The sequence below is a fragment of the Balaenoptera physalus genome, assembly GCF_965194825.1.
Source record: "Balaenoptera physalus genome assembly, chromosome: 5".
In the NCBI taxonomy this organism is placed as follows: domain Eukaryota; kingdom Metazoa; phylum Chordata; class Mammalia; order Artiodactyla; family Balaenopteridae; genus Balaenoptera; species Balaenoptera physalus.
Window position 1 is genome coordinate 75,148,568 of NC_138884.1, and position 23,712 is coordinate 75,172,279.

At 37.0% G+C, this 23,712-nt stretch overlaps 1 protein-coding gene across 1 annotated transcript in view; it reads left to right on the forward strand.

The window, feature by feature from the left end:
• PDCL2 (phosducin like 2) overlaps positions 1 to 23,712 on the forward strand; it is a 67,735-nt gene that overhangs the window by 8,203 nt on the left and 35,820 nt on the right. Inside the window, exons 2-4 of the mRNA XM_082464492.1 lie at positions 511 to 631; positions 1,222 to 1,312; positions 20,496 to 20,639. Of these exons, the coding sequence (XP_082320618.1) occupies positions 511 to 631; positions 1,222 to 1,312; positions 20,496 to 20,639 (356 nt within the window). The remainder of the gene's footprint in view (positions 1 to 510; positions 632 to 1,221; positions 1,313 to 20,495; positions 20,640 to 23,712) is intronic.

The following is a 23,712-nucleotide window of genomic DNA, read 5'->3' on the forward strand; positions in this document are numbered from 1 at the left end:
TACATTTCAAAGACAGAAATTATGGTTAGACAAAAATTGAACTATGAAAAGATTCCTAACCTCTTCTAAGATTTAACTTGGGAGTAAGAATTCCATGAAGCTATGTAGCTGAAAAGAAGCAAGTCCACCTTGAGGTCTTCAATGCTTATGTAGAAAAAGAAAACAGTATTTTGCATGATGTGAATTGGTTTTGCCTATTATAGTCTTCAGAGAATTTTCCATGACTTACAAGTTTCTTCATTAACATTTGATATATGTTTTTTAGATTTATTTTTTATTAAACATCTCAGTGTAACTTTGAGGGTGGAGGATATATTCTTTTTATCAAAGTATGTAGTTGCATTACAGAACTGGGATATGGGAAAAAAGTAGGCCATTTTGTTGTATTCTTTGAAACTAATTTTCTAGTTTACCTGTAGAGTTAATGAACAATTACATGGTTGGAAATCGATTTTACATATATTAAAATGCACAACTGTGTCAATAGATTTTTTTATTTTTTTTATATAGGATCCAAATGAAGATACAGAATGGAATGAAATTTTAAGAGATTTTGGCATTCTTCCTCCAAAAGAAGAGCCAAAAGATGAAATTGAAGAAATGGTTTTACGTTTACAGAAAGAAGCAATGGGTATAGTTGTGCATTTGGTGGGCTGGGTGAAGGGAATAATACGGTTATGACAGTGATCATATATTTCATGAATTTAGAGGGAGAGAGGACATTAGAAATAATTTAATATAAATCCCACTCATACTTTTGAAATTAGGATGCTGACACCTAAAATTTCTAATTCATGTGTTGAAAATTACATGCTAGTTAATATCAGAGCTGAAATGCCCTGGTATCTAACCTAGTGAGCTTTTTTTTCTCTATCATATTTCTCTACCTTGTGATTACTTTCTATTTTGATCATTCTATATAAAATGTATTATTTGTCAAAATTTCCAGGTACTTGAGGAAATCTAAATTTATGAGGTCTAATTGATTTTCACATCTGCTTTTAAATGCAGCCTGGTAGTTCTGTGAACTCTGAGGGAGTAACAGCACTTTAAACAAACCTGAAGCAGTCAGCCACAATATAGCTTATATGCTGGAGAAACTGCAACATTAAAGATATTCTTGATCTCCATTTATCTAATTATTGTTTTTTCTAGACATGTGACTCTAAAGTAAAATTGGCTTTTAAATAACTCAGTTATCTACAACTTATTTTGTTTTAGTTAAACCATACGAAAAGATGACTCTCGCACAGTTGAAGGAAGCTGAAGATGAATTTGATGATGAAGATATGAGAGCTATTGAAATATATAGGTACAGTGATTCATTTGGATAATTTATGAGTTTATGAATGAAGTATTGTAAGAATGAAACTAAGAAAAAGTCCTTTTTTGTCTACAGACTATATTTTAAAAAGAACAAAACTAATTTTTAATTAACATTTTAAAACTCACCTTATATAAGATGGATTTTTTTCTTGACCTTTTTTGCCTTTGCTTAAATAAAAAGCTATTCAATAATATACAGTAGAACTTCATCAAGTTACATGTGAATAAATGGAAAATGTCAATAGAAGGCCAATAAAAAGAGGGCCATGGTTTTCCTTCTAGCCTGATGTTTGTCAAGGGTTTCTGTCATTTAATGAATAATTAATCACCAGTCATAAACAAATTCTTTCAGAAATTAGAACAGGTGCATAGGTTTCCCAACTTATCCTGATACAAAAACTTGACAAAGAAATTGCAAAAACAGAATGCTACAGAAAAATATCTCCTATAAATGTAGGTATGAAAAATTTTGACAAAATATTAGCAAATTAAGTCCAGCAATTTAAAAGAAGAAGAATACATTCTGATCAAGTGGGATTGGTCCCAGGAATACAAGGTTGTTTCCACACGAAACAAATCAGTGAACTGTGTTAGAAGCAGCAATACTCTGGTAGCAATGAACACACCTAGAATTCAGCTCTTGATTCACAATACTATTCTCCAATAAAAGGAACCAGTGATTCTTTTTTTTTTTTAAGATATTTATTGCAGTATAATTGCTTTACAATGGTGTGTTACTTTCTGCTTTATAACAAAGTGAATCAGCTATACATAAACATATATCCCCATATCTCCTCCCTCCTGCGTCTCCCTCCCACCCTCCCTATCCCACCCCTCTAGGTGGTCACAAAGCACCGAGCTGATCTCCCTGTGCTATGCGGCTGCTTCCCACTAGCTATCTATTTTACATATGGTAGTATATATAAGTCCATGCCACTCTCTCACTTCATCCCAGCTTACCCTTCCCCCTCCCTGTGTCCTCAAGTTCATTCTCTATGTCTGCATCTTTATTCCTGTCCTGCCCCTGGGTTCTTCAGAACCTTTTTTTTCTTTTTTAGATTTCATATATATGTGTTAGCATACGATATTTGTTTTTCTCTTTCTGACTTACTTCACTCTTTATGACAGACTCTAGGTCCATCCACCTCACTACATGTAACTCAATTTCGTTTCTTTGTATGGCTGAATAATATTCCATTGTATATATGTGCCACATCTTCTTTATCCATTCACCTGTTGATGGACACTTAGGTTGCTTCCACGTCCTGGCTATTGTAAATGGTGCTGCAGTGAACATTGTGGTACATGACTCTTTTTGAATTATGGTTTTCTCAGGGTATGTGCCCAGTAGTGGGATTGCTGGGTCGTGTGGTAGTTCTATTTTTAATTTTCTAAGGAACCTCAATACTGTTCTCCATAGTGGCTGTATCAATTTACATTCCCACCAGCAGTGCAAGAGTGTACCCTTTTCTCCACACCCTCTCCAGCATTTATTGTTTGTAGATGTTTTGATGATGGCCATTCTGACTGGTGTGAGGTGATACCTCATTGTAGTTTTTATTCGCATTTCTCTAATGATTACTGATGTTGAGCATCCTTTCATGTGTTTGTTGGCAATCTGTATATCTTCTTTGGAGAAATGTCTATTTTGGTCTTCTGCCCATTTTTGGATTGGGTTGTTTGTTTTTTTGATATTGAGCTGCATGAGCTGCTTGTAAATTTTGGAGATTAATCCTTTGTCAGTTGCTTCATTTGCAAATATTTTCTCCCATTCTGAGGGTTGTCTTTTTGTCTTGTTTATGGTTTCCTTTGCTGTGCAAAAGCTTTTAAGTTTCATTAGGTCCCATTTGTTTAGTTTTGTTTTTATTTCCATTTCTCTAGGAGGTGGGTCAAAAAGGATCTTGCTGTGATTTATGTCATAGAGTGTTCTGCCTATGTTTTCCTCTAAGAGTTTGATAGTGTCTGGCCTTACATTTAGGTCTTTAATCCATTTTGAGTTTATTTTTGTATACGGTGTTAGGGAATGTTCTAATTTCATTCTTTTACATGTAGCTGTCCAGTTTTCCCAGCACCACTTATTGAAGGGACTGTCTTTTCTCCATTGTATATTCATGCCTCCTTTATCAAAGATAAGATGACCATATGTACATGGGTTTATCTCTGGGCTTTCTATCCTGTTCCACTGATCTATATTTGTTTTTGTGCCAGTACCATACTGTCTTGATTACTGTAGCTTTGTAGTCTGAAGTCAGGGAGCCTGATTCCTCCAGCTCCATTTTTCTTTCTCAATATTGCTTTAGCTATTCAGAGTCTTTTGTGTTTCCATACAAACTGTAAAATTTTTTGTTCTAGTTCTGTGAAGAATGCCATTGATAGTTTGATAGGGATTGCACTGAATCTGTAGAATGCTTTGGGTAGTATAGTCATTTTCACAATGTTGATTCTTCCAATCCAAGAACATGGTATATCTCTCCATCTGTTGGTATCATCTTTAATTTCTTTCATCAGTGTGTTATAGTTTTATGCATAGAGGTCTTTTGTCTCCTTAGCCTAGGTATTTTATTCTTTTTGTTGTAATGGTAAATGGGAGTGTTTCCTTAATTTCTCTTTCAGATTTTTCATCGTTAGTGTAAAGGAATACAAGAGATTTCTGTGCAATAGTTTTGTATGCTACTGTTTTACCAAATTCATTGATTAGCTGTAGTAGTTTTCTGGTAGCATCTTTAGGATTCTCTATGTATAGTATCATGTCATCTGCAAACAGTGACAGCTTTACTTCTTCTTTTCTGATTTGGATTCCTTTTATTTCTTTTTCTTCTCTGATTGCTGTGGCTAAAACTTCCAAAACTATGTTGAATAATAGTGGTGAGAGTGGACAACCGTATCCTGTTCCTGATCTTAGTGGAAAAGGTTTCAGTTTTCACCATTGAGAATGATGTTGGCTGTGGGTCATATATGGCCTTTATTATGTTGAGGTAAATTTTTCCTCTATGCCTACTTTCTGGAGGGTTTTTATCATAAATGGGTATTGAATTTTGTCAAAAGCTTTCTCTGCATCTCTTGAGATGATCATATGGTTTTTCTCCTTCAGTTTGTTAATATGGTTTGTCACATTGATTGATTTGCCTATATTGAAGAATCCTTGCGTTCCTGGGTAAACCCCACTTGATCATGGTGTATGATCCTTTTAATGTGCTGTTGGATTCTGTTTGCTAGTATTGTGTTGAGGATTTTTGCATCTATATTCATCAGTGATATTGGCCTGTAGTTTTCTTTCTTTGTGACATCTTTGTCTGGTTTTGGTATCAGGGTGATGGTGGCCTCGTAGAATGAGTTTGGGAGTGTTCCTCCCCCTGCTATATTTTGGAAGAGTTTGAGAAGGTTAGGTGTTAGCTGTTCTCTAAATGTTTGACAGAATTCACCTGGGAAGCCATCTGGTCCTGGGCTTTGTTTTGTTGGAAGATTTTTAATCACAGTCTCAATTTCAGTTCTTGTGATTGGTCTGTTTATATTTTCTATTTCTTCCTGGTTCAGTCTTGGAAGGTTGTGCTTTTCAAAGAATTTGTGCATTTCTTCCAGGTTGTCCATTTTATTGGCATATTGTTGCTTGTAGTAATTTCTCGTACTCCTTTGTATTTCTGCAGTGTCAGTTGTTACTTCGCCTTTTTCATTTCTAATTCTATTGATTTGAGTCTTCTCCCTTTTTTTCTTGATGAGTCTGGCTAATGGTTTATCAATTTTGTTTATCTTCTCAAAGAACCAGCTTTTAGTTTTATTGATCTTTGCTATCGTTTCCTTCATTTCTTTTTCATTTATTACTGATCTGATCTTTATGATTTCTTTCCTTCTGCTAACTTTGGGGTTTTTTTGTTCTTCTTTCTCTAATTGCTCTAGGTATAACGTTAGGTTGTTTATTTGAGGTGTTTCTTGTTTCTTGAGGTAGGATTGTATTGCTGTAAACTTCCCTCTTAGAACTGCTTTTGTTGCATCCCATAGGTTTTGGGTCGTCGTGTTTTCATTGTCATTTGTTTCTAGGTATTTTTTGATTTCCTCTTTGATTTCTTCAGTGATCTCTTGGTTATTAAGTAGTGTATTGTTTAGCTCTCATGGGTTTGTATTTTTTTACAGATTTTTTCCTGTAATTGATACCTAGTCTCATAGAGTTGTGGTTGGAAAAGATACTTGATATGATTTCAATTTTCTTAAATTTACCAAGGCTTGATTTGTGACCCAAGATATGATCTGTCCTGGAGAGTGTTCCATGAGCACTTGAGAAGGAAGTGTATTCTGTTGTTTTTGGATGGAATGTCCTATAAATATCAATTAAGTCCATCTTGTTTAATGTATCATTTAAAGCTTGTGTTTCCTTATTTATTTTCATTTTGGATTATCTGTCCATTGGTGAAAATGGGGTGTTAAAGTCCCCTACTATGATTGTGTTACTGTCGATTTCCCCTTTTTATGGCTGTTAGTATTTGCCTTATGTGTTGAGGTGCTCCTATGTTGGGTGCATAAATATTTACAATTGTTATATCTTCTTGGATTGATCCCTTGATCATTATGTAGTGTCCTTCTTTGTCTCTTGTAATAGTCTTTATTTTAAAGTCTATTTTGTCTGATGTGAGAATTGCTACTCCAGCTTTCTTTTGATTTCCATTTGCATGGAATATCTTTTTCCATCCCCTCACTTTCAGTCTGTATGTGTCCCTAGGCCTGAAGTGGGTCTCTTGTAGACAGCATATATACAGGTCTTGTTTTTGTTTCCATTCAGTGAGCCTGTGTCTTTTGGTTGGAGCATTTAATCCATTCACGTTTAAGGTAATTATCGATATGTATGTTCCTATTACCATTTTCTCAATTGTTTTGGGTTTGTTATTGTAGGTCTTTTCCTTCTCTTGTGTTTCCTACCTATAGAAGTTCCTTTAGCATTTGTTGTAAAGCTGGTTTGGTGATGCTGAATTCTCTTAGCTTTTGATTGTATGTAATATTTTAATTTCTCCATCGAATCTTTCTGAGAACCTTTCTGGGTAGAGTAATCTTGGTTGTAGGTTTTTCCCTTTCATCACTTTAAATATGCACTGACACTCCCTTCTGGCTTACAGAGTTTCTGCTAAAAGATCAACTTTTAACCTTATGGGGATTCCCTTGTATGTTATTTGTTGTTTTTCCCTTGCTGCTTTTAATATTTTTTCTTTGTATTTAATTTTTGATAGTTTGATTAATATGTGTCTTGGCGTGTTTCTCCTTGGATTTATCCTGTATGGGACTGTCTGCGCTTCCTGGACTTGATTATTTCCTTTCCCATATTGGGGAAGTTTTCAACTCTAATCTCTTCAAATACTTTCTCAGTCCCTTTCTTTTTCTCTTCTTCTTCTGGGACCCTATAATTTGAATGTTGGTGCATTTAATGTTGTCCCAGAGGTCTCTGAGACTGTCCTCAATTCTTTTCATTCTTTTTTCTTTATTCTGCTCTGCGGTAATTATTTCCACTATTTTATCTTCCAGGTCACTTATCCGTTCTTCTGCCTCAGTTATTCTGCTATTGATTCCTTCTAGAGAATTTTCAGTTTCATTTATTGTGTTATTCATCATTGTTTGTTTGCTCTTTAGTTCTTCTAGGTCCTTTTTAAACATTTCATGCAATTTCTCCATTCTGTTTCCAAGATTTTGGATCATCTTTACTGTCATTACTCTGAATTCTTTTTCAGGTAGACTGCCTATTTCCTCTTCATTTGTTAGGTCTGGTGGGTTTTTAACCTTGCTCCTTCATCTGCTGTGTGTTTCTCTGTCTTCTCATTTTGCTTAACTTACTGTGTTTGGGGTCTCCTTTTCACAGGCTGCAGGTTCATAGTTCCCATTGTTTTTGGTGTCTGCCCCCAGTGGCTAAGGTTGGTTCAGTGGGTTGTAGGCTTCCTAGTGGAGGGGACTGGTGCCTGTGTTCTGGTGGATGAGGCTGGATCTTGTCTTTCTGGTGGGCAGGACCGTGTCCGGTGGTGTGTTTTGGGGTGTCTGTGACCTTATTATGATTTTAAGCAGCCTCTCTGCTAATGGATGGGGTTGTGTTCCTGTCTTGCTAGTTGTCTGGCATAGGGTGTCCAGCACTGTAACTTGATGGTCGTTGAGTGGAGCTGGGTCTTAGTGTTGAGATGGAGATCTCTGGGAGAGCTTTTGCCGTTTGATATTACGTGGAGCCAGGAGGTCTCTGGTGGACCAATGTCCTGAACTCGGCTGTCCCACCTCAGAGGCACAGGCCTGACACCCTGCCGGAGCACCAAGACCCTGTCAGCCACGTGGCCAGGTACAGTAGGTGTTCTATAGGAGTTTTTCCACATGTAGATGTATTTCTGATATATTTGTGAGGAGGAAGGTGATCTCCACATCTTACTCCTCCGCCATCTTGAAGGTCTCCTCCAGAGCCAGTGATTCTTAAGGAACTGCTTTTTTCAACAGTGTGAGTTGAGAAAGAACAGTATGAGTCTGGGGCATTTTGTAGTATCAGAAAGTTAAGGAAGTGCTAAAAACTTTTTTCAAGGCACAGGAGCCAAACTAAAAGATCTCAGAATGGCCAGAGTTGGAACAACTTGAACAACAAAATTAATTACTATAATATTGAATTGTAAAATAAGTAATACAATAATTATCCTTGAGTCCATAGTGACATAGATAAGTAAATGAATACATGAACAAATTCAGAGGAAGTAACAATTCTTCCTCACTGAAGAATTCCAATTAATAAGTGTAGACAGAATGAGGAAAATAGAAAGATCACCATTAAAACACCATAGTAATAATCCCCCATGGGCAAGATCTGCTGATAGATGCTAAAATGAGTGGGTGGAAGTTTAAATAGAAACAGGATATTTGCATAATCTCAAAGTATTGCCCCCAAATGTTTAGTAATTATAAAGGAGGAAATAGTAAGTTTACAGTGTAAAATATTGGCACACCCCATCTTAGGGATGTGACCAAAGTTAACATCACCAGTAATACACATTGACATCAAGTAACTCCTGATATAATGTGCTGAGGAGGACTCATCAGCTCTGGAGTATCCTTCTCAATAATGCATAGCATCAGTCTAATCATAAGAATACATTAGAGAATCCCAAATTTGAGGGATTTTCCAAAAATGACTGGCCAAGTGGACAGCAGGAAAGGTGAAGTAGAAAGCTCCAAGAATCCATCTGTCCACCTAGGCAGCAATCGTACTGGCAGAAACAGTCTGAAATGATGGCTTTGGAACTCTGGAGTCTATTTGAACACTTGTAGCTTACAGCATAAAGCTTGGCTGGTAAATTTCAGTTAGTATTGGTTGATTTCAGTCCTCGGTGTAGTAACAGCTATCCATCCCTCACCCCCCAGCCCCATGGCAGGCAGCTGTTTCCACAGCATCCTGTGTTTCTTGCTGGAGCCAGGGTAGGGAATAAGGACTTTGTCCTCAAATATCAGGATTCTGTGTTCTGATTGCAGATTGCTGCTCTAAATGCAGAGGTACAGACCCAGAAACTGGCAGTCATTATGTCAACCCTCACTGGCTCAAGTGGCTTCCAGGAGATTTTAAGGAGCCACTTCTGGTTTCTTTTTTTTAACATTCAAAACAACCATATATATGGGGGAATTTAGAAAGATTTGGGAAAGATGAAGGCTCAGAAAAGACCTGAGAAGACCTTATGCTTTCACGTGAGGCTGATCCTGGCACAGACATACCCACTGTAAAAAAACAAAAACAAAAACAAAAACATGGGTTAGAAGAAGAATCTGATTTCTAGAGTTACCAATTGAATGAAATATTCAGTTTTCAACAACAACAAAAAAATCAGGAGGCGTAAAAAGGAACAGGAAAGTATGGCCCAGACAAAGGAACAAAATAAATCAATACAAAATATACCTGAGGAAGCCAAAGTGTCAGACTTACTAGACAAAGACCTTAAGACAAGTTAGTTAAAGATGCTCAAAGAGCTAAAGGAAGACATGGACAAAGACAGAAAAACATCATATGAACTAAATGAGAATAACAATAAAGAGATTGGAATTATAAAAAGGAACCAAAAAGACATTCTGAAACTAAAAAGTACAATAATTGAATTGAAATATACACTAAAGGGCTTCAAAAGCAGATATGAACCAGCAGAAGATAGAGAAAATTTGAAGATAGGACAACTGAAAGTATTGAGTCTGAGAATAAAGAAGAGTGAACAGAGCCTAACTGGCCTTGTGGTACACTACTAGATGAACTAGCATATATAGTATGGGAGTCCCAGCAAAGGGAAAGAGAAAGAAAGGGGCACAAATCATATTTGTAGAAATAATGGCTGAAAACTCCCCAAATTTGACAAAAGGCATAAATCTACAAATCCAAGGTGCTCAATGGACTCCAAGTAGGATAAACTCAGAGACCCACACAAAGACACATCCCTTAAAAAGACTGTCAGCCAATTTCTCCTCAGAAATCTTAGAGGCTGCAAGAGAAAAAAAAACCCGTGTCAATCAAGAATTCCATATTTGGCAAAACTATGCTGCAAGGATGAAGGAGAAATTAAGACATTCCTAGATAAAATCTAAGTGAGTTTGTTACTACAGCAAGTCCCCTACATATGAACGAGTTCCATTCTGAGAGCACATTTCTAAGTCCAATTTGTTCATAAGTCCAACAAAGGTAGCCTAGGTACCCAACTAACACAATTGGCTATATAGTACTGTACTGTAATAGGTTTATAAACCTTTCACACAAATAAAACATAAAAAACAAACACAAAAAATAAAACATTTTTAATCTTAACCTTGGAAAGTACAGTAGTATAGTACAACAGCTGGCACTTCTTAGCAGTACCAGCTACATCACTGCTGCTTTTACGCTTGTTTCTTGACATCCTGGGCTTGAAATAAAGATACTGTACTACTGTACTACTGTGCTGTATACAGTACTGTACAGTAAAGTACCAAAAGTACAACCACTTGTAGAGGATGCATGCATGTGACAATGTACACCAGACACGTGAACTAACTTACATGATTGGACATGCAAACGCATGTTCGCATCTTTTAAAGTTTGCAACTTGAAGGTTCATATGTAGGGGACTTACTGTACTAGAACTCCCCTAAAAATTAGCTAAAGGAGTCTGTCAGCCTGAAATTAAAGGGCACTAGACAGTAACTCAAAACCATACGAAGAATAAATATCATAGATAAAGGTAACTGTATAGGTAAATATAAAAGCCAATATTACTGTATTTTTGGTTTTTAACTCTTTTTTCAGTATGATTTAAAAGGCAAGTTTATAAAACAATAATTATAAATCGATGTTAATGGACACAGTATATAACAATGTAGTCTGTAACAATAATAATATAAAAAGGGAGGGATGAAGATGTATAAGAGCAGAGTGTTTGTATGCTATTGAAACTAAGTTGGCATTATTCACAGTAGGTTATTTTAAGATATTAATTTTAATCCTTAAAGTAATCACTAAGAGAAAACTAAAAGAATACAGAAAAGGAAGGAGAAAGGAAATCAAAATGGTATACCACAATACAAAAATACAAAAAGAAACAATGATGGAAGAATTGAGGAACAAAAAGCATGTAAGATATAGAAATACAGAAAATAGCTAAATGGCAGAAGTAAGTCCTTCCTTTTCAGTAATTTGTTGTGTCAGTCCCAGCCTATTGATAGTGAGGCTATTGGCTAGGAATGCCTGAGGCACTCACCTCCTGGATTACTCATAGCTGTGACTGGACCAGTTCCTGTGGTTTGTATTATGATTGTAGGATGCACTTCAGCAAGAAACTTTGAGAGAACTTCGAGGAACAAGATTTATTCCTCAGAAATCCTGAAGAACACACAGCATGCCTGAGGGCCACTCAGCCAGGTCTGGTGGAGGGGTGGGAGTGGGACCTGGGTCTGTGTCTTTATGAGAGTCCATTGATGGGGTATCTGGGTTTCACGGGTTCACTCTTTATTGGCTAATCTAGAGCATAAGAGCTGGAATTAGAGCACAGGAAGGGAGAAGAGGGGTCACTCAAGTGGTCAGTTATCTAGGTTACCCAGGGCTCTCTGAAAGAAAGACTTTCATGGGTGGGAGCAGCCTAATCCCTAATCTTGTTGTTTTGCTAGTAGCTGTGTCATACAGCTGGCAGTATGGTTTTCAAGATGGATGTCTTTTGAAATAGGTGCCTCAGTAATCAAAAGCTTAATGTCAGGCACTTATATTACATACTTTAAATGTAAATGGATTTTAAATTAATCCAAGCAATCTAAAATTAAAGGCAGAAATTGGCAGAATGAATAAAAAGAAACACATCCAGATCCTGGAAACTAAGCAATCTTGAGAAAGAACAATGTTGGAAGACCAATACTTCCTGATTTCAAAACTTACTACAAAGCAACAGTAATCAAAACAGTGTTATAGTGACATAAGGATAGACATACAGACCAGAGGAATAGAATGGAGAGACCAGAAGGAAACTCTCTCATAAATAATCAAATGATTTTTCAACAAGGTGTCAAGAACATTCAATGGGGAAAGGACAATCTTTTCAACCAATGGTGCTAGGAAAACTGGATATCCACATGCAGAAGAATAAAGTTGGACTCCTACCTCATATCATATATAAAGATTAACTCAAAATGGATCAAAGACCCAAATGTAAGAACTAAAACTATAAAACTCTTCAAACAAAACACAGGGGAATATGTCCATGACACTGGATTTGGAAATGATTTCTCGGATGACACCAAAAATAACAAAAGGCAACAAAAAGGAAAAAATAGATAAATTTGACTTCATCAGAATTTAAAATATTTGTGCATCAAAGGACACTATCAAGAAAGTGAAAAGACAACCCACAGAATGGGAGAAAATATTTGCAAATTAGATACACAATAAGGGGTTACTAACAAGAATATATAAAGAACTCATAAAACTCAACAACAAAAAAACATAATTTAAAAACATGCAAAGGACTTGAATAGATATTTCTCCAAAGAAGGTGTACAAATGGAAAATAAGCACATGAAAAGATGCTTAATATCATTAGTTATTAAGGAAATGCAAATCAAAACCACAGTGAGTTTCCATTTCACTCCCACCAGGGTGGTTATAATAAAGAAGACAGAAAAATAACAAAAGTGTTGGTGAACAGGTGGAGAATTTTGAACCACCATACATTGCTGGTGGGAATGTAAAATGGTGCAGTCTGGAATTTCTTCAAATATTAAACATAGAATTACCATGATCCAGCAATTCCACTCCTAGATATGTACACCCAAGAGAATCAAAAACACAAAACGTGTACATGAATGTTCATAGCAGCATTCACAATAGCCAAAAAGTACAAAGAAACTTACTGTCCATCAACTGGTGAGTGGATAAACAAAATATGGTGTATTCATACAATGGGAAATTATTCAACCATGTAAAGAAATGATGGTAAGGCAATTATACTTCAATAAAGATGTTAAAAAAAAAAAAAAAAGAAATGATGAACTGGTACATGCTACAACAGGACTGTACCTTGTAAATGTTATGCTAAGGAAAGAAGCCAGTGACAAAAGGTCACATTTTATATGATTCTACTTATATGAAATGTTCAGAATAAGAAAATTTATAGAGACAGAAAGCAGATTATTAATTTCCAGGGCCTGGGATGGTGGGATAGGGAATAACTACAAACGGATATGGGGTTTCTTTTAGTAAGTAAAACTATTCTGGAACTAGATAGTGGTAATGGATGCACAGCTTTGTGAATATTTTAAAAATCACTGAGTTATACACTTTAAATCATTGAATTTTATTGTATATGAATTATGTTACAATTTAAAACTAAAGATTTTAGAGGAACTGGAATTCTCATATGATAACTTAGGGAAATAGTTTGGCAATTTCTCCTAAAGTTATATATGCATTTAACGTATAACCTATCAATTAAATTCCTGGATATTTACTTGAGAGAATTGAAGGTATATGTCAATACAAAGACTTGTACATGAATATTCATAATAGCCAGAAACTGGAAACAACCCAAAAGTCCATCAATATGATAAATGAATACAAGGTGAATGAATAAACAAACTGTAATGTGTTCATGAAAGGGAATACTACTCTGTAAGAAAGTAAGCAAACTACTGATATACACAAACTTTGGTGAAATTTGAAAACATTATATGGAATTAAAGAAGCCAGACACAGGAGAGTATCTGATACATGATCATATATATCATTTTTAAAATGAAAAAATAGTTTCCAAAATTGATACAATAAGAGAGAGAAAAGCATAATTAAGCAGACAGCCTGCTTCCTAAAATTTATTGTATAGCTCATTTTTCTCTACTTTTCAAGGCACAGATAATCCCTATGTTTTTATTAAGATGAAAAGCTTACTAATAAATTGCATATGACATTGTTACATTTATTGATAATATAATCTTACTATCACAATCAGACAAGGCTAGTACAGACAGGAAATAATAGACTCATGGATCTTAAGTTGGTTAGTCAAAATAATCACCTAGCTTTACTACTAAAAATTTTGATTTCTTGTGCAAATTGATTTCATGATAATATAATAAGCTAAATTCAGACTGTGGGAAAGTTTGGACAAGGAATCTAGTTTCCTTCAACAAAGAAATTTCTAGGGGAAAAATAGATGGAAAAGAATCTGTGTATTAAATGAGATTTAAGAGATATAATAACCACTCTGTCAATCTAATTTAGATTCCCATTTGAATAAACAAACTTTAAAAATGGGACCATGGGGCTTCCCTGGTGGCACAGTGGTTGAGAGTCTGCCTGCTAATGCAGGGGACACGGGTTCGAGCCCTGGTCTGGGAGGATCCCACATGCCGCACAGCAGCTGGGCCCGTGAGCCAACAAGTACTGAGCCTGCGCGTCTGGAGCCTGTGCTCCCAACAAGAGAGGCCGCGATGGTGAGAGGCCCGCGCACCTCGGTGAAGAGTGGCCCCCGCTTGCCGCAGCTGGAGAAAGCCCTCACACAGAGGCGAAGACCCAACACAGCCAAAAATAATTAAATAAATTAATTTAAAATAATAATAATAAATTCAAAAAAAAAAATGGGACCAGAACTTAATGCTACTGAACTGTACACTTAAAAATGGTTAACATGGTAAATTTTATGTTATGGATATTTTATAACAATTAAATAAAAATTTTAAATGGAGAAAATAGGATTATTTGAACAATATCTGAATATATTAAGGAATTACCATTGTTTTATATATGATTATGCCATGTGAATTAAAAATTTTAAAGTATCCTCATCTTTTAGAGATATATGATGAAATATTTACAGATGAAATGACATGATGTCTTATATTTGCTTCAAAATAGCCCTTGAAATGGGGAGTTAGTGGGGGTTGAGATGAAAGAGAATTGGCCATAGAAATTATTGATGGAAGATGCATACATCTGGGGTCGCTTTACTACTGTTAAGTGTTAATAACCATCCATAATATAAAGTTAAAAGTACACATTCCTGAGTCCAGTACCAAGAGGTAATATTCAGTAACTTTGGGTTGAGTCTCAGGAATATGCCCATCTGTGGAACCTGCCATTCCCAAGTAATTCTCATGTGGGATGTCCACATGCCTCAACTTGATAAATACTGCTTTAGATTAATCTCACTTTTGAAACATAGATGCAAAAATCTTAAATGCAATATTAGCAAATAAAACAGTGTATTAAAATAATCATATATAGTGAATAATTAGGGTTTATTCAAGGAGTGCAAGGATCGTTCAACAATCACAAATCTATTGATACAGTCACGTCAGCAGAATTTATTAAGATAATGCTAGCTGCTGTAACAAACAAGTGCAAAATCTCAGTGGTTTCACACAGGAAAGTTCCTCACTCACAGATGATGCATGTTTTACAAGCTGCTTCTGAGCAGCTCTTCTCCAGGTGATGACAAGGGACCTGGGCTATATATATATATTTTTTTAATTGGAGTATAATTGCTTTACAATGTTATGTTACTTTCTGCTGTACAATGAAAAGAATCAGCTATATGTATACATATATCCCCTCCCTCTTGGACCTCCCTCCCACCCCCCACCCCATCCCACCCATCTAGGTCATCACAGAGCACCGAGCTGAGCTCTCTGGGCTATACCGCAGGTTCCCACTAGCTATTTATTTTACACGTGGTAGTGTATTTATGTCAAACCTAATCTCCCAATTCATCCCACCATCCCCTTCCCCCACTGTGTCCACAAGTCCATTCTCTACGTCTGCATCTCTATTCCTGCTCTGCCAATAAGTTCATCTGTACCATTTTTCTAGATTCCACATATATGTGTTAATATACGATATTTATTTTTCTCTTTCTGACTTCACTCTATATGACAGACTCTAGGTCCATCCACATCTCTACAAGTGACCCAATTTCGTTCCTTTTTATGGCTGAGTAATATTCCATTGTATATATGTACCACATCTTCCTTATCCATTCATCTGTCGATGGACATTTAGGTTGTTTCCATGTCCTGGCTATTGTAAATAGTGCTGCAATGAACATTTCATTAGGGGCTTCATCATCTCAGAATCCTTAACATCCAGGCTTGTGGACCAGGAAAACAGTATGAAAGATGGGATGGGACATTTCAGGGATAAGTCATAGAAATGTACATATCATTTTCACACATGTTCCATTGGACGTAATCCAGTCTCATGGCCCTAATCTAACTGCCAAGGATGCTGGCAAATATAGTCTTCCTGTGAGTCCTGGAAGAAGTATACTGATGAACACCCAAACAGTCTCTGCCACAGAGATTAAAGAGATATTATACACAGAAGTTCTTTCCCTTGCGTGTTCCACATCAAAAGTACAACTCTAATTCTGGTCACCAAATTCTAGTATTATTTCAGGATCTCTGCTGTCACTTTGGATCTAAGGAAAAAGGAACCTGTAGCCTTTTAAAATTTTACTTATTCTTAAGAAGAGAAAATTCTGTAGTAATCTTGATAGTGCTGATTTAAAGCAAATTCCTCATTTAAAGCCAAAACAAAAGAGCAATGACAAAAAACAAACTTTAAGACTTTTTTATAAAGCAGTTTTAGGTTCACAGCAAAATTGATGGAAGGTCTAGATTTCTAATATACCTCCTGCCCCACACATACATAACCTCCCCCATTGTCAATATTCCCCACCAGAGTGATATATTTGTTATAACTGATGAACCTACACTGATACATCAGAATCACCCAAAGTCCATAATGTACATTACAGTTCATTCTTGGGTTTGGACAAATGTATGATGACATATATCCATCATTATGGTACCATTCACAGTATTTTCACTGCCCTAAAAATCCTCTGTGGTCTGCCTATTCATTCCTCTCCCCTGCCAACCCCTGATGTTTGTATTGTCTCCACTGTTCTGCCTTTTCCAGACTGTCATATAGTTGGGATCATACAGTATGTAGCCTTCTTAGATTGGCTTCTTTCACTTAGTAATATGCATTTAAGGTTTCTCCGTGTCTTTCCATGGCTTGATAGCTCATTTCTTTTTAGCACTGAATAATATTTCATTATCTGGATATACCACAGTTTATTTATCCATTCACCTACTGAAGGACATCTTAGTTGCTATCAACTTTTGGCAATTATTTATTTATTTATTTATTTATTTATTTATTTATTTATTTATTTATTTTTGGCTGCATTTGGTCTTCGTTGCTGTGCATGGGCTATCTCTATTTGCGGCGAGTAGGGGCTACTCTTTGTCGTGGTGCGCGGGCTTCTCATTGCAGTGGCTTCTCTTGTGGAGCACGGGCTCTAGGCGCATGGGCTTCAGTAGTCATGGCACGCGGGCTCAGTAGTTGTGGCTTGCGGGCTCAGTAGTTGTGGCCTGCGGGCTCTAGAGCGCAGGCTCAGCAGCTGTGGCTCACAGGCTTAGTTGCTCCGTGGCATGTGGGATCTTCCCAGAACAGGGATCGAACCCGTGTCCCCCCCTGCATTGGCAGGTGGATTTTTAACCACTGCGCCACCAGGGAAGTCCCCAACTTCTGGCAATTATGAGTAAAGTTGCTGTAAACATCTGTGTGCAGGTTTTTGTGTGGAGATGTTTTCAACACCCCTGGGTAAATATCAAGGAGCTTGATAGCTGGATCAAATGATAAGAGTATGTTTAGTTTTGTAAAAAAAAAAACAAACAAACGGCCAAACTGTCTTCCAAAGTGGCTGTACCATTTTGCATTCCCATCAGCAATGAACGAGAGCTCCTGTTTCTCCAGTCCTCTCCAGCATTTGGTGTTATGAGTGTTCCAGATACTGGCCATTCTAATAGGTGTGTAGTGGCCTCTCATTGTTTTAATTTTGTTTTCCTGTTGACATAGATGTGGAGCATCCTTTCATATGCTTATTTATCATCTGTGTATCTTCTTTGGTGAGGTGTCTGTTAAGACCTTTGGCCCATTTTTTAAATCAGGTTGTTTTCTTATTGTGGAGTTTTTAGAGTTGTGTATATTTCAAATAACAGTCCAGTTCCGATACGACTTTTGCAAATATTTTCTCCCAGTCTCTGCTAAGGAGATAGGTTCCTAGAGACAACTGTTACAGGGGTTTTCTGATCGCCAGAGTAGGGGATACTAGGGCACAATTGGAACGTTAGTTCCAGATGCCCCAGTGTCTGGATTGCAGCGGAGAAAGCTGTCCCCTTGGCAGACCAGTTTTGCAAAGTTGTTCTGGGAGTCTTCCTGGTAGCCCAGTCTGGAGCCTCCTCCTTCATCTTTCCATTAAGTTTGTAAAGCACTTAATTCCTCCGATTAAGCTTCTTGCTGCTTAAAATAGCTAGAGGGCTTTCTGTTTATGTGACTGAATCACAAGGGGTATGACTGTTAGATGAAAAATGCAGGCCATTGAACACTCTGTCACTTCCTGATGGCAAAGCTTACCCAGGTTTTTATGTCTTTCCCTGCCCAATTCTGTTGAAAGTAAAGAAAAATGAGGAGGAGAAGGTGGAAGAGTGGAGGAAGAAGAAAAGTCGTTGATAGCTGCACCATTAAGTAGGGCATAGTGCCATCACTGGAACAAAAACTTTTTGAAAATTCTGAAAGATATTAAGCCAATGAGATCAAATTGAGGGACGTTAATGATAGTGATGCCAAATACTCAATGCAAACAAAATAGGGCTCCCAGAAGCTCTCTGGAGTGACTGTAAGTTCTGAATATCTGGGCCAGTAGAAGGAAAATTGAAGACCTTCAGTTTGAAAACTGAGAGGGCCCTAGACTTGGATTACTATTCTTGACATTCTCCTCCAGGCTTAATTTTGCTTGGATTACTTGTTACATAAAGTGAGTGGTCTTACTGGACATGTTTCTAATATGTGAAATAAGGACACAGTGTTTTAAAATAGACCCAGGATTTTGTATATATTCAGGTATGGTGAAGCCAACAGATCAGGAGATAATTGTCATTATTATTCACAGGTCTCAAGAGTAGGGGGCATGCCCCACAATGCAGGGCCACACAGGGAAGCACCAGTTGGTCAAGAGGCAGGAGGAGGGAGAGGCTAACATGGATATGAGGCTTTATGTAGTTTCTGTGGGAAAGACGAGCTAGGCAGGGTAAGCAGACTTAGGACTGGCTAGTTTGAAAAAAGTTTGGCAGGCTCTGGACTGTAGTGCCTATCTCTAATTGTGTGGTACCAAGCCCAGGGTATGATTTGGGCAGGGGGATGGTGGCTCAGCCCAGTAAAGGAGGTAGTTGAGGGACTGGGCTCTGGATCGGTTGGTTTGCTGTGCTTTCTGGTGAGTGTTTGCTATCTTTGGGAACTAGCTAGCTCAGAGAGGGGCAGTCTCTCTAGGATCAGGAAGACCCCAGATGCCAGAGCTGAATGTAGTAAGTCCCCTACATACAAACCTTCAAGTTGCGAACTTTCAAAGATGCCAAAGTGCCCCTGTATGCCAGCTGTTGTACTGTACTACTGTACTTTTCAAGGTACTGTACTGTAAGATCAAAAATGTTTTATTTTTTGTGTTTGTTTTTTATGTATTATTTGTGTGAAAAGTATTATAAACTTTTTACTGTACAGTACTATATAACCGATTGTGTTAGTTGGATACCTAGGCTAACTTTGTTGGACTTACAAACGAATTGGATTTAATGAATGTGCTCTCAGAATGGAACTCGTTCGTATGTAGAGGACTTACTGTACAGAAAACAAGAAAATATAGTTAATACCCAGAGAAGGAAGGGGAGTAAGTACTTCCAGGTACTTAGAGATACACAGTCAGTAACTTTTAACATACTTGCAGATATGTCAGAACCATTTGGATTTGCTTCATAAACTCAAGTATTCAACAGCTAAATCAAAGTATGTAAATTTTGAGATTTGTTTAACAAAGTTTTAAGGTTCTCTATAGATGAATAACTAGGTAACCTTTATGAAAGGCTCATGGTGTGCTAGACGCTGCCCTAAGAAATTTATATGTTTACACTTAATCCCGAACAATCCCATGAGAGCAGATTTTAGTTTTATTCACATTGGGGGAAACTGAAGCTTGGAAAGATTAAATAACTTGCCCAAGTCCACGCTACTAGTAAGTGGGAGCTGGCACTTAGACCCAGTTCAGTCTGACCTTAGAGTCCATATCATAATCACTCTTTCTCTACCACCTCTCTACCTGCAATACATTTATAACAATTAATTGCATCTATTCACAAAGGCTTTGAACTGAAAGTCAGCTTAGCATGATAGTTAAGAGCATGTCAATGGGGATAGTAATAGTACTAACTTCATAAAGTTTTTGCAAGGATTAAATTAGTTAACGCACTTAAAACAGCACCTAGCAACATAGTAAGCCCTCATTAATTGTTAGTTATTATGTATACTCTCCCTTTATTTATTTAAGCTGTATATGAGCATTTGTTGGCCCAATGTCTAAATAAACTCTCTATAGCTACGATTGACTTAGTCTTAAACAAAAATAAAGTCAATAGCTAATTTCTTATATTTTACAATACCCATGGTAAAGCAAATGCCCATATAAAAAGAGAAACTGGCATTGTAAAGCCGTTAATAGTTATTCTTTAAAGTGTTTCATGTGTACTAGCATTACATTCATTGCTCTAAATTATTACTGTATATGGGGATGGCCTTAAGAATATAACAATGTTCTTATGTAATTTAATTTCTTTTTTTTAACTAGAGAAAAGCGGTTACAGGAATGGAAAGCTCTTAAGAAAAAACAAAAATTTGGGGAATTAAGAGAAATTTCTGGAAATCAGTATGTGAATGAAGTCACAAATGCAGAAAAGGATGTGTGGGTTATAATTCACCTATACAGATCAAGGTAATTACCATAGCTTTTTGCAAAAGGCTAATATACTAATTTTTAATATACGTATTTCTGGTTTTAATGTTTTATAAAGCATATAACAAAGATTAATCAAGAAAAATAAAGTAAATCAACCATACTTCAATTAAAAAAAGAAAAATATGGACTTCCCTGGTGGCGCAGTGGTTAAGAATCTGCCTGCCAATGCAGGGGACATGGGTTCGAGCCCTGGTCCGGGAAGATCCCACATGCCGCAGAGCAACTAAGCCCGTGCGCCACAACTACTGAGCCTGCGTGCCACAACTACTGAAGCCCGCGTGCCTAGAGTCCGTGCTCCACAACAAGAGAAGCCAACGCAATGAGAAGCCCACGTGCCACAACTAGAGAAAGCCCGCGCGCAGCAACAAGGACCCAACACAGCCAAAAATAAATAAAGAAAAATATATGTGTAGAGTCATTGGCTTCAGGGATTAAATTAGGTATTTTAATATATTTTCATGTCTAATTTAAAGAACTTGTCATACTTCTTAGAAAAATAAGTACTCTTTGACAGTTAATTAAAAAAACTTATAGAAAATTTCAAACATACAGAAAAGTAAAAAGAATGATAAAATGAGTACCCTAAACACCAGGCAGGTAGACTCAACAATGAACACTTTGCCATATTTGTATCATTTTGTTTATATGTGTGTGTGTGTGTATTTGTAGTACCATTTCAAAATAAAGTACACGATGCTTTACTCTGAAGTACCTCAGCATGCAGCTTCAAAATATAAGGGCATTTTTCTATATAACCATTTTCTCACCTAATACCCAGGCAGTCTTTACTCAAATTTCTCCAACTGACTTCAAAATCTCTTTCATAAATACATATCTTTTTGAACAAGGATCCAATCAAGGATCATGCAGTGCATTTGGATATATCAGGTCTCTTAAGTCTCTCTTTTTTTTTTTGGCCAAGCCACATGGCTTGCAGGATCTTAGCTCCATGACCAGATATTGGGGCCACGGCAGAGAAAGCACTGAGTCCTAACCCCTGGACCGCTAGGGAATTCCGCTCTTAAGTCTCTTTTAACTGAATAATTCCCTTGCATTCCCTTATTCCCCCAAAACAGATAATTTTAGAGTGCCTAGTTGTATTAAGTGTAACCCACATGTCCCCAGGCCTCACCAGCCTGCTGTAACAGTTACCAGGAAGAGTGGACTTTTCCCTAACTCCCGGCCAGAGGAGCTGCCAGCTCCCATAGTTTCACACATCTCTCATGGAAACAGCCCCTCTAGCTTTTGGTCCCAGCCCCTCTGCCTGGGCTCCAAGCCAAATGGTAACAGAGGTCATGACAGTAGCCCTCATGTCCTCATCTCATTCTCTGTATAAAAAATTTCTTTTCAGATCCTCAGAGAAATTCTGAACAGAGCAACTTAGGCAAATTAGAACCCTGCTGTTTACCAACTCACCAGTTTCTCAAATTTTAATAGGATACCATGCCCCATAAAAGAAGACATTACTTTTATTGTAACTAAAGAGATTGGTAATTAATTTTTGAGTAGTTTAAAGCGTTAGAAAGAATCAATTCCCATTTTACCTATACCACTTATATGGTAAAACCAATGTGTAAATGCTGCTGATTTTCATTCTTCACAAATACGTATGAGAAACACTGACATTTATAATACTGGGATCTGTGTGTGATAAATGTTATATACTGAAGTGATTCACTGAATGTCTTTTCTGAGACCCATTCTGATTAGCAGAATAGATGTTGGTTTTGAATGCTCATACCATAGTATAAAATTTACTTTAATGGTTATTTCTAGATAAATAACTAGTTTTGACCAATAATTTTCAAAAATTCATAAAAGAGGTTGAATGTGTTTTAGTCTCATCTAGGCTGTTTCAAACTGTTATGCTTTGATGGACTCAAAGAGTAAGAATCTGTTTTCATAATATTTTAAGTATTTATGACCTTCTCAGAAGGTTCCTGGGGGGCAATCTAAGATAGTTACATAAAATACATGCTTTGGGACTTCCCCGGTGGTCCAGTGGCTAAGACTCCACACTCCCAATGCAGTGGGCCCGGGTTCGATCCCTGGTCAGGGAACTAGATCCCACATGCTGCAACTAAGAGTTCGCATGCTGCAACTAAAAGATTCCACACACCGCAACGAAGATCCCACGTGCCGCAACAAAGATCCCGCGTGCCGCAACTAAGACCCAGTGCAGCCAGAAAAAATAAAATTAGTTTTCTTGACATTAAGAAAATGTATTAATGTGTTGGTACAAAATTAAGAAAATTAATCTATAATCAAAATTATAAAACAGAAAACAATTATTTATGTTACATGTTCTTTAGAAAAGTCTAGTTTTTAATAACTTTTTAATATTGTAAAGTATAACTGATAAATTTGTGTTTCTAGCTGCCCTCTAAAAATTTTACAGGAGGGTAAAAGTTTGTTTTTTAACTAGATTCCTAAGTTCTGTAATTTTAATGTCTCTTTGCCATTAAGTTTATAGGCTCAGCCTGCTTAGGGTACCTTAAAGGAATCTAGTTCACTCTGGGCCAGTGAACCTAGTGGCTTAACTTCAAGTCAGTCTTGTTTTCGATTTTATTCAATCTTACGCCTGTGTCCAAGTTCTAATCTGGGGCTTCTACATTATTCCTGTACTCAACTGTATATTTTGAGCCTCAAATATCATAAACAAGGCCCTTAACTTGTTTTTGGATGTCAGAGGTCTCCCTTAGTTTTTACAGTTCTTCTGGGGTTCAATTCTGGCCCTTGAACCCCAACACCAAGTCTTTTCCCTACCGCTTGCTGTCAGAACTGCCTTCAAGTAGCCACTTTCTCCCTGCACTGCAGTCTATTGTGCCATACTCTCCTAATTCCGTACTTTTCACTGCCACCACCAATGCCTACCTGCCTTCTGCCATTAACACCACCCACCCCATAAGTGGGTCATACTACCGACTCAGCTCTCATTGTGATAGTAATCATAAAATTCTTCTAAATTAGATATTTGTGGGTTCATTTCACCTATTTGAGGGAAACTGAAACTTATAAAGTATTTATGTCATTGCTTTGTGTGGAAAAC